General features: G+C 41.1%; 1 protein-coding gene across 2 annotated transcripts in view; it reads right to left on the reverse strand.

Moving 5' to 3' along the window:
- Nucleotides 1–10,773, reverse strand: part of hexb (hexosaminidase B (beta polypeptide)) — a 30,805-nt gene extending 20,032 nt beyond the window's left edge. Inside the window, exons 1-5 of one of the 2 annotated variants that reach the window (XM_073048297.1) lie at nt 10,289–10,773; nt 5,881–5,946; nt 1,456–1,502; nt 1,133–1,243; nt 511–612 (exon numbers count right to left, since the gene is read on the reverse strand). In XM_073048297.1, coding sequence (XP_072904398.1) covers nt 511–612; nt 1,133–1,243; nt 1,456–1,502; nt 5,881–5,946; nt 10,289–10,700 — 738 coding nt within the window. In that variant the 5' untranslated portion in view covers nt 10,701–10,773. The remainder of the gene's footprint in view (nt 1–510; nt 613–1,132; nt 1,244–1,455; nt 1,503–5,880; nt 5,947–10,288) is intronic. The other variant, XM_073048298.1, reaches the window with a different exon arrangement.
- Nucleotides 10,774–12,535: the final 1,762 nt, after the last annotated feature.

Consider the following 12,535-nt stretch of genomic DNA (forward strand, 5'->3'; position numbering starts at 1 on the left):
GTTCTTAAATTCCCTGGAATTCAACCAAATTAACTGTTGCATCAAAGCCAATTTTGGATTCAATGTTAATTTCCAACAAGTTAACAAAAATTGTTCTATCATATTTTTTAAAAAAGGATAATTTAATCAAAAAAATTGATGTTTACACTTTAAGCCATTTCACCATAGCAATTGATAGTATCCCAAAGAATTATGGTTCTTCCCTCCCCCCCATTAAAAAAGTTTAAGTGATAACTGAAAATGTTAGTGCTTCTGCTACACCTTTGTAGAATCAAAGTGCAATAATGAAATTTACATTTGGTGTATGCAGTTTTGAGCATCAAACTGCATACTGCAGAAATAGTTCATTGCAATTATTAATCCTTTTAAAGTTTAACTGATATAGGTCACAATGCACCAAATTTACTTTCAACTTCCCACAATTTTTGTATGTTATTGCACTGTTACCCAAGTTACCTTATATGCACAAAGTTAATTTATTGAGTGATATTGGAATGTCTCCTTACTAACCTGTTCACTCAGCTCAGGAAAGGTGACACTTTGGTATGGAAAAGATGGATCATCCACAATATGCCAATGGAAAACATTGAACTTATTGAATGACATGGCATCCTGAAAGGGTGCAAAAACTAGTTATAACAGTTATAGCTTTCAGAACTACTTTGTTTCTATATTATGCATTATCATTAAAGACAAAAACCTACACTGTAGCAAGATGTGAAGACCACTGGCTCATACTTGCTCATGCTCCAGAATATTACAAAAGTAACGATTATTAAGTTCAACTAAGTGCAAGCACACAATTTTAAAAGGTGATGAACTACAAATTCCTTAAAGGACAGCTCATAGTTGTAGTTCAAAATAATTTAGTCAGCAGATACAAAACTTTATACCTACAATTTTGAGTTAGGTTTTAGTTTTGTTTAAATCACCTGAATTTTATTATACATCCTATCAATTTTAAAATTGATAAGCTTTAAATAGACAAAATCAAATTGCTAAATTCTGACAGATTAGATCAAAAACCAAAATGTCACTAAACTTTTATAATGACTACTTTCATCTTCCAATTCATTCCCACACTAATTATCAATTGACTTTTTTTTAAAAAACAATTTGTTAAAATACTCACCAATGTTTCAAGTATTACTTTAATAGGCAAATAGTGCCGAGATGTATCAAGCAAAACACCTCTGTGAGCAAATCTCGGAGCATCTGTAATCTCAGTTTTATTAACGAGATGCTGGAAGAACAAAGCAGGTTTAAAGTCAAACTTCCAGGCAAAAACCCTAAAACACTGCAATTTAAAACTTGTTCCTTCATAGCAAGAATCCCAAAGTTGATTTACCAGAGCTCAATGTCAAAATAGTCAAACAATAATTCTGTTATAACTATGGAATTTTAATTCAATAAGCTTCTAATAATTCTAAGAAAGAAAAATTTCTGAAAGCTTACAGTAGTGTATTCATCTTCATATACCAACTGGCTGAAAGTCTCCAATCCTGAAAAACACAATCAGTATTTTACAAACTCTGGTATATACAAACCATCAGTTTGGTCACAGTCAACTATTAATCACAATTAAAGACCGTGTATGAAGTTACTTTCATAGTCAAAGCCAACTTTCTTTAGAAAAGTTTCCATCATTTTAGTTTCTAATTGACACTCGGTATTACATTAACATTCAGACAATTTCTCATGACACAGGTGGTGGTCATTCAGCTCATCAGGTCCACACTTGAAACACCACTATGTTACTGCAACCCCGTAGGAAAATGAACCCGGAGTGAAAGAACATACATTTTATGCTGTGGATTCTATATTCCTTTCAGAACATCCTAAAATGCCTTGAAAGCTAAGACAACTTCAGAAGTTTACTGTCACTTCAGTCAGTTTATACACTAGCTATGTGAAATAATGACTAATTTCATGGCTGAAGGAATTAGTAAGACAGTGTAGATAACCTCTACTCTTTGAAATAATGTCAAGAGAACAGAAAAACTCATTTTAGTGCTTGGCACTCAAATGCATACTGGGCATAAGGGTGTTCACTGTTTTTGGAGCATATGGGGATGGATTTTGCTTCAATTTATGAAAAAGGTAATAGTATTAAATACATTCCAATACATTTCAAGCCCTTCGGCCCACAACATTGTGCCAAACTTTTAAAGTCCCCCAAAATCAATCTAACCTTTCCCTTTTACATAGTGCTCCATTTTTCTATCCATGTGCCTATTTAAGGGATTCTTAGATGCCTGGCTGGTGGCATGGTGGTATCAGCGCTAGACTTTGGGGTGAGAGGTCCGAGTTTGAATCCGGCAGGCTCCGTCCATGCCTGGGTTGGGTTTCAAGCTAGCAACTTGACCTCGTTTAAAAAAACCTGGAGAGGGATGGGCTCTGCCGGGTTTCAGATGCCCAAGACACACCATACGATAAGCAATCACCAAAAAGATCAATGCAAAAAGCTTGTCATGACGACGCCCTGATGACTCCATCAGGAGCCAAGGGCGCGCACACACACAAATGCCCCTAATATATCTGTGTCTACCACTGCTTCCGCCAAGGCATCCCATGCATTCGCTCTTAAAGTAACTGACATTCCCTCAAGGTTATGCATTAGTCCTTTCCACTCTGGGATCAGGTGGATATCCAGAGACCCTTTCCAAGTCCATCTTGTATACCTCTATCAAGTAACCCCACATCCTCCTTTACACCAGAGGGAAAAATCCTAACTCATTCAATTTATAAGACGTTCTCAAATCCAGGCAGCATTCTGGTAAATCTCTACAAAGCTTCCGCATCCTTCCCATATTGAGGTCATACCAACTATAATGCAATTGACAAAAGCAAACTTGGGAATGCAGAACAGGCGTAGCATGATGAAACCGACGCTACAACTGTGGGTGCTGCACCACAGTGTCTCACCTTAATGGCAAGCTGGGCCAGGTGATGACTATACCTCCATGATGAGATCTAGAGTTAACCATCTTGCCATTTTCTGTAATGAGATAGCATTTGGAACTATTTCTTCAGCCAAGGATCTGTTCATGGAGTTTGAAGACTCAGTTATCATCTCCTCATTGACCTTGGGGGGGGGGGGTTTGAGTGAAGAATGGGGAACAGGCAGCCTAAAGACTGCAGCAAAATCGTCAATATGGCAGAACTCACTTCACCTACATCTGCTTGAGTGACAAACTGGACAGTACCTGCTCACCTTCAAATCCTATATTACTACAAATACTGCCATTCATAACTTCTGCCAAATACTGACAATTCCCAACCGGGATGTAATGTATTGCTGCTGTACCACGTTGTCTGACCTCTAGAATTTTCATTAAACAGCTTATCTGATATCTGTTTTAACCTGCTGTTTGTAGAGGCAATAGCAGGCTTTTGAAGCAGAATTGACACCAGTCCACTGGCTGGATAAAAGTTCTTCAGCCAAGGATGCACCAGATCCAAAGATGGAGACTATCAAAATTTGGCAGGAGGTCAGTATTTCAAGGTCAAGGCTAGTTTTCCTCATCGTAAAGCTTTACTGCTGGACCAAAATATGGAATGTACACTGCTGAAAGAGTGTCACTGGGGGCAACTGTTATCCAAACTTTCATCTACCTTTCTTACTCTGTCACCATGTTCTTTAGAAAGCACATTTATTGATCCTAAATTTTTATGTATGCTCTTCAGTAAAAATGCCAGAAATTATTAGACATGAGACAACTTTTAGGGGTTATAGATAGCATAATACAAACAAGAAACAGTCTTCCAAAATAAACCTGCTTGAATACAAAACTAATTTTGAAACTAAAAGGCATTTACAGAGCAAGTAGTGTTGGCCCACAGTAGAGGCTGATTGCTCAATATGGCTCGAAAGCAGATAATGCCCATGACATGTTCTCATGTTTGTGTTTGTCACAGCCAAACACAAGACGCGAGGCTATACTAATTTGCATACATCAAACTAAGCACCTAGAACTATTTTGCATCTTCTCAAAGATCAAGGGCCAAGTTTTGTCACCTAGTATATCAAACATGGTCATGGGCATATTTGCTTTTTCTATAACAGATTTGTATACTCAGTCAGCCTTCATAACACTAATCTTGGGCATCTGGGTCTCTGTCCAAGATGTTTTTAGATTATCCGTTTGAATTAGTTTGCCCAAAAGGTGTAAAAACCTTGAGTTGTCAATAGTTAGTGCTTCCACTAAATATGCATTTCAAAGGAAACATCTGTCAATATGATTAAGTTTGTCATTAAATTATATTAATTATCTACAGGCACAATTCTTCTGGACTCAGATTTGTCATGTTTGTTGAAACAGTAAAATGTTCTACTGCAATCCTCAGTGCCCTACCATTCACTGTGCAATACTTACCCTAATTTGTCTTCCCAAAGTACAACATCTTACAATTGTCCAAATTCCATCTGCCATTTTTTCACCCCATTTATACTTGGAGAACCATTATTGCTTGACTACTATTGGCTGAATCCCTCCTCTTCATTCCCCAAGTGCTATGATTTTCTAAGCTTGCATCATCATAAACTGGCTTGAAGGAATGCAAGTGAGGTGCATGGTCTTCCAGCCACATGCAAATGCTTGTTGAACAAATTAACTTGTAATTAACCGTAGTTATCCTACAACATTTTTCTTTTGTATTTATATTTCAGACTTTGTGCTAATTTGCAGATAAAACTATGAACATTTTAATGTTTTGAATGGATGCAACTTCGATAATGCAAAACTGAACAAGGATTATGATCGTTTGCACATATTTTGCATCACAAAATTCCCAAGAGATCAGATGTATAACAAATTTGCTGGCTTCTTTCTAAGCATTTCCTCTGGGTGGCTTTCTGCATAGGTTTGCCTTGCTTTAATGCATTGGTTTGTTTTGGCCATGATCTGTTAGGCAAAATTACATGATCACTTGTATTTTGTTGTAAGTATTCATATTATGAATTCTCATTGGCTAACCAACGAGATATACTCATTTGTCAAGCCAACTATTCAAAATGACTACTTTCAGCAAGCAGGCACTTAACAAGGCACTTAGAGCACAAGACCGCATAGGAGCAGAATTGGGCTAAATGGATCATCAGGTCTGCTCTGCTCTGCCATTCCAGCACGGCTGATTTATTATCCCTCAATCCCATTCTTGTGCCTTTTCCCCCATAACCTCAACTAATCAAGAACCTATCAATCTCCACTTTAAATACAAGCGAAGACAGTCTCCCAAATATATTAGTAAGTTTCTGCAAAACATACAAATCATTAGTATTGTAACCTACTATGCAACTGAAATTGATTAAGGCTGCTAATTTTTTTTCTAATTAGAAATGATTCACCTTTTACCCCACTTGCTGCTCAATACCACATTGTCAATTCCCTTGGTGTCCCACCAATGTTAATACACTCAGTTTACACCCACCCCGACGCAACAAGATGGTGTATGGTATTCTGGGTGTGGAATCAAAAGCTCCAATTTAATTGTAGCAAGATTACTACTCAGACTTCACCTCCCTTAAAAAAAATTTGCCATGTTAACTGTGTTCAATATTTGTGTGCTAAGTTTGTAATATTCAAGAGGGCATCCATAATCCTGTATTTAGTCTTAACACAACTGCAGAGGAAAAATGGGAATTACTTGGGTCTATAAACCTTTAACAGCCATGAGCATCTCCTTTCCTTCCTTTGTATTGTCAGAAAATTTGCATACACTTTTCATTTGCCAACTTATTAAACATTGTTTTTAAATGCTTGCACCAAACAAGGCATCACAATAAACATGCTCTTACCTACAGGAAGAAGGTGCACTGGTCTGCAAATTACAATATAGTTTAGAAATAGACAATTTTGTATTTTGTAGGCATTCTCTTACCTCGCAGAGCACCCCACACCGTTTCTGATTTCAAAGTAGCAGCAGGCTGAGCAACTATAAGCTCATCTAATGGGAAAAGAAAGGGAAATGCATCACTTTAAATACAACCCATTTCTTCTGCCCCAGAGTTCTGTAATTTAGACACATTAGGAACAGACCTGGATTATTATTCAAATCCAACATCCTCCCAACCAAGGTGGAGAATACAAATTTAAAGTAATAAACCTGTCATTAACAGACAATTATGACAAGCTAATTGTTAAAACTTCCAAGAAAACTTTATGCATTCTTCCACCTGTATCCAATTCCACCAATAAAATGGATATTATCCTGTGAAACAAATTACTAATTCAGGAGACGATTAAGACGGGCAATAAATAATAGCCTAAACTGTGTTCAAAACTAGCGAACCAAGAAAACACATCTAAACAAGAGATTCTATGGATGCTGGAAATCCTGAGCAACACACAAGTGCTGGAAGAGCTCAGCAGGTCAGAAGTCATTCACGGAAGGGAGTAACAGTCAACATTTTGGCCTGAGACCTTTAACCCGAACAAAATAAAATCTTAAGGGCTCCAAAAGAATGCTGTTTATTACTTTATGAACATCACAGATATGGATCTAAGACAGTGGAAATAAAGGACAGTTACTCTATCGCTGCAAATTGTAAAAGGGCAATAAATTAAGTTGGTTTATTGTTACATGTATTGAGGTACAATGAAAAACTTTTGCATATGCATCATTATACTCATGCATTTAGGTAGTACAAGGGAAAGTAACAGAACACAGTGCGGTGTTTGTTACAGAGAAACTGCAATGCATGCAAATAAGGTGCAAGGCCATGACAAGATGAGTTGTGAAGTCCATTGCCCATCTTATGCACTAGGGGCCATTCAATAGTTCTAACAGCAGAACACAAGCTAGGCAGTACACGCTTTCAGGCTTTTGAGTTTTCCAACTTGGTAGAAGGCAGGGGAAGAGAAGATGGTGACCAGATGGGTGGATGTGCAGCAATGGTAATATTGACCAAAAAGCTCATGAGCAAGCAGACCCACTCAGATGCCATGATATCAATATAAAACTCATGCCAGTTCCTCCCACTCCCATTATCACGAGAATACCCTGGAAAAACAGAATTAATGAAGCTGGATGATTCTCTTCTGTCCGAATAGAAATACTTTCCTTAAAGGTTAATTCAGACAATTCCCATTGCAACAGTAGATTGTTGTAAAAAGTAGCTAAGTTCCTAGTTAAGACATCAAGTAATATGGCAAAACAGGAATAGGGTTTTGCAATAAATGATTAGTCATAGAACAGGCAAACACTACTTCCCATTTCATTCTGATAACTTGCTGTCAGCAAACTTTCAACACAAAAGTCTGATAACTCCTTCCTTCAGATTTATTAACGGCCTTTGGGGACTTAAAACACCAAAGAAAAACAATTTCCCCCAATATTACTTCAAAAAGTAGATGGCTGTCACACACTTAGACATCCAGAAATAGTGTGATGCACAAATTTAATCTTTCTAACATCCCTTCCTCCTATAAGCTCATTATTTCTACCCACCACCCATCTTTTTTTTAAAAACCCATGACTTATCATTTACTACATAAAGTTGATTTCCATGTCGTTTCTATCCTACAAAAGGTGGCGAACACAGCCCATACATTCACAGGTAAAGTCCTCCCCACCACTGAGCAAATCTACAAGTGTTGCCAGAAGAAAGCAGTCAAGGATCCAACCACCCAGGCTCTGCTGTTCCTCACCACTACCATCAGGAAGGAATACAGGACCCTTAGGCCTCAAACCACCATATTCAGGAATAGTTATTACCCTTCAACAATCAAACTCCTGAACCAGCCATTATTATTCCACAACCGATGCCTTCACGCTCAAAGGCTCTACAACTCATGTCTTCAGCATTATTATTAGCTTTTTTTGTATTTCCCATGTTTTCTTTTGCATTTTGGATGCTTGTCAGTCTTTGTGTGACGATTTTTATTAATTTTATTGTATTTCTTTGTTCTACTGTGAATATCTGTGTATCTGGTATGGGCCCCCAAATCCTTAGAATGTTCTACAGGGGCACAATGAGAGTATCCTGACTGCCTACATGCCTGGTATGGGAACTGTACCTCCCTTAATCACAGGATTCTGCAGAGAGTGGTGCAGACGGCCCAGTGCATCTGTAGTTGTGAACTTCCCATGATTCAGGACATTTACAAGGACAGGTGTGTAAAAAGGGCCAGTAGGATCATTGGGGACCCAAGCCATCCCCAACCATAATCTATTCCAGCTGCTACCATCCAGGAAACTGTACTGCAGTATAAAAGCCAGGACCAACAGGCTCCGGGACAGCTTTCTCAACCAGGCCATCAGACTGATGAACTCATGCTGATTTGAACGCACTCTATATTACACTGACTGTTCTATTTATTATAAATTACTATGATTGCACATTTAGATGGCGACAATGTAGAGATTTTTACTCATGTATGTGAAGGATGCACGAAATAAAGTCAATTCAAATAAAGCTCATGGTAGTTTGTGGTGACATTTATATTTTAACAAATTTGCTTTGTACTTTGAACACTATGACAAGGGACTTGAACCCATCCCCACCCCCAGACACTCCACATATAGGGCTTGATCCAGGTCATCAGTAAATTTAACTCAGACTATGGCCCAGTTACCAACCCAGGGTGCACTACATTACTCACAATATTAACCTCTCCCCATTAATCTCCCTTCAGGCACTTATCCTGCAAGCACCACAAGTGCTACACCTGCCCATTTACCTCCACTCAGGGCCCCAAACAGTGGCTCCAGGTGAGACGACGCTTCGTGAATCTGCTGGGGTCATCTATTGCGTCCAATGCTCCCAATGCAGCCTCCTCTACATTGGTGAGGCCCATCGAAATGTAGGGTAATATAATTGGTGGAAACATATAATTCACACCACAGACATCGAGTCAGGGTTCACTTTAAGAGGCCAGTCTGATGTGATGAGTAATGCTTTTTCTTACATTGTTTTATTTTTTTTTTTTAAAAACTACATTGGTGACCTCAATGCTTTAGGACGATTCCAAGAGTTATTTAACAAGGCAGCCAACGGTCACTTTGAAACTGCTGGAGTTTCGGGAGCAAAATGCCTTTGCTTGGTTTGTACAAGTCAAAGCCCAATTCACATTGAGAATTCACAACAAATTCTACTATATATGGTAAAGTCACATTGTTCTACCCTTATTGGTAAATTCAATTCCCCTGCACTTAATCCCACTTCCCATCATGGCATAGATCACTCTTGGGTTCCTGTTGACCTACATTCCACCTCATTTGTTTCCATCTGTACCACATCCCCTTACGATGGCCTGCTCAGTGTTTTGGAACAGAGAGAAAAGACTTATCATAGGTAAGAGGGATACACCCAAATGCATTTCAGCAGGTCACCTTAAACAGGCCCACCATGATGGAAGATTATGCCACCATGCACCTGCCATCACAACATAACCATGAGTGCATCGACACAGCTCTGGATGAGCCAGTCACCTGCTATTCCTCCATCCATGGAGGACAGGACCCAAGTCAGGTGGCTCAGAGCTCTCAACAGGCTCACAATACCAGTCTTAGTGAATTCTGGGTGGGCCATGTCAGGTAATGTAATTGGTGGAAAAAGTACATAATTCACAGCCACCAACATCAAGTTGGGGGTTCACTTTAAGAGGCTGGTCTGACACAATATAATTCCCCTTTACAAACAGTACAGCATTCCTATGAACCCTTTGTTAAGCCAAAATGGCATAAAGCAAAGAACCATTAATTTATATGGGAAATTTTTTTCATAAAAGTGAAAAATCCTCTTTGCAATGCAAAAACAGGTTACTAATGTAGGTCCTTTGTAAAAGCAAAGCAGCATAAAGCAAACATTCATAAAGCAGGGGACACCTGCACTCACTTTGTTCAGTGTTTGGATTACAATAAATGAGTTATTAGTTTTTCTTGAGCATAAAACACCTGACATTGCTTTATGTGCAAAAACCTACAGTAAATTGGGGGAACCACTTCCATCAAGCACCTCTACTCCATCCACCAAAAGTGGAATTTCCCAGTGGCCAAACATTTTAATTAATTCCCATTCTGACATGTCAGACCATGGCCTCCTCTTGTGCAAGAATGAGGCCACCCTCAGGGTAGAGAAGTAACACCTTATATTACATCTGGGTAGCCTCCAACCTGATGGCATGAATATCAATTTCTCCCTCGAGTAGAAATATTTCTTTTTTATTCCCCATTCCATCTTCTTTCATCTCACCTTCCTCCTACAGTCCACTCTCTTCTATCAGTCTAGCCATCCTTCTTCCCCTCCCGCCACCTTTTAAATCCTACGCCTTTCCACTCTACTCACAGGCCTCGTTGGAAGAGATGCTCGGATACTTGTAGCACTCAGGGTCGCTGGAGGTGATAGTGACCTGCAACTGGGGCAGATCCTCGGCGTCGCGGCCGCCGGTTGCCTCCCGCTGGCTGCTGCCGAAGATGTAGCCGTAGTACCTGCGGAAGGCGTTGTCCAGGATGGAGCAGCCGACCGAGGCAGTGGACTGGGTCGAGTGAACGATCTGGAAAGTGACCTCGCTCAGCCGGTACACCTCGGGAGAGATGGCCACTTTCTGCGGCAACGGCCACAGGGAGCCGTACGGGGATTGCGAATCGGCCGGCAGCCGGGGCTCATACGCCGGGCCCTCCTGTGGCTGCCACACCCCGGCGCAGGCGAACTGCAGCAAGGCCGCCGCCACCGCCAGCACCGACCGAACGAACCCCATCCTCCGCCAGCGCCCGCCGCTCGGTCCCGCTTTAAACCACCGCGGTGTCGCGTGACCAGCACTCACGTGACGCGTCACGCCGGTCGGGCCGTCTCCCGCTGGGTCCTAGTGCCCGGGAGGTGGGCAACGCAGCAAATGCTCTCACTCTCTTGTAAAATTTATCCATGATTCACGTTCTACCTATTATCCGAATCTACGTCCCTCCCTCCCGCTGCTGCGTGCAATCTCTTCCGTTGCACCTCACCGTCCTTGTGCATAATGCAATAACTGACAATTTGAATTAAAGTGACTTCATTTCTTACATCCTTCACATAAATGAGGAGTTAAAATCTTTACGTTACGTCTCTGTCTAAATGTGCAATCATAGTGATTTATAATAAATAGAACAGTCAATGTAACAGAGTACACTCAAATCAGCGTGAGTTCATCAGTCTGATGGCCTGGTGAAAGAAGCTGTTTCGGAGCCTGTTGGTTTTGGCTTTTATGCTGCGGTACCGCTTCTCGGAGGGTAGCAGTTTGTGGCTGGGGTGACTCGGATCCCCAATGATCCTACGGCCCTTTTTTACACACCTGTCTTCGTAAATGCCCTCAATCATGGGAAGTTCACAACTACAGATGGGCTAGACTGTCCATACCACTCTCTGCAGAGTCCTGCGATTGAGGTATGGTTCCCATGCCAGGCAGTGATGCAGCCAGTCAGGATGCTCTCAATTGTGCCCCTGTAGAAAGTTCTTAGGATTTGGGGGCCCATACCAAACCTCTTCAACCGTCTGAGGTGAAAGAGGTGCTGTTGTGCCTTTTTCACCACACAGCTGGATCCTCGGTGATGTGGATGTCGAGGAACTTGAAGCTATTTAGCCTCTCAACCCCAGATCCATTGATGTCAATAGGTTTAAGGTGCTGAGGAGTAGGTACAAAGGAGATGTCAGGGGTAAGTTCTTTACTCAGAGAGTGGTGAGTGCGTGGAATGGGCTGCCGGCAACGGTGGTGGAGGCGGATACAATAGAGTTTTTTAAGAGACTTTGGGATAGGTACAGTACATGGAGCCTAGAAAAATAGAGGGCTATGGGTAAGCCTAGTAATTTCTAAGGTAGTGGGGCAAAGGGCCTGTATTGTGCTGTAGGTTTTCTATGTTTCTATGTCAATAGGGCTTAGCCTGTCTCCATTCCTCCTGTAATCCACAACCAGCTCCTTTGTTTTTGCGACATTGAGGGAGAGGTTGTTTTCTTGACACCACTGTGTCAGAGAGATGACTTCTTCCCTGTAGGCCACCTCGTTATTATTTGAGATTAGGCCAATCAATGTAGTGTCGTCAGCAAATTTAATTAGCAGATTGGAGATGTAGGTGGTGACACAGTTATGGGTCTACAGTGAGGAAAGGAAGGGATTTAGTACAAAGCCCTGAGGGGCTCCTGTGTTGAGAGTCAGAGGGGTGGAGGTGAGGGAGCCCACTCTTACAGCCTGCTGGTGATCTGACAGGAAGTCCAGGATCCAGCTGCACAAGGCAGGGTCAAGGCCAAGGTTTCCAATTAAAAATAGGAAAATGCCAGGGATACTCAGGTGAAAGAAACGGTTATTGGAGCCTAAGGAAGGTCTCGGCCCGATACACCAGCTTTCTATTCATTTCCATAGATGCTGCCTGACCTGCTGAATCTTGAGCATGTTGCTTTGGATTTCCAGAGTCTGCAGACTTTCTCGTGTTTGTGATTGGAGCTGGAAGGTGGGTAGTGAGTGAGAGGTGAGGAGGAGGAAGTAGGCAAGGAGAACTGTACCTGAGTTCACCCTATGCTCAAGAGAGAGTAAGTCATATGGCACAGGGGCAGGTCCTTTGGCCC

The sequence above is a fragment of the Hemitrygon akajei genome, chromosome 6 (genome assembly GCF_048418815.1).
Source record: "Hemitrygon akajei chromosome 6, sHemAka1.3, whole genome shotgun sequence".
In the NCBI taxonomy this organism is placed as follows: Eukaryota; Metazoa; Chordata; class Chondrichthyes; order Myliobatiformes; family Dasyatidae; genus Hemitrygon; species Hemitrygon akajei.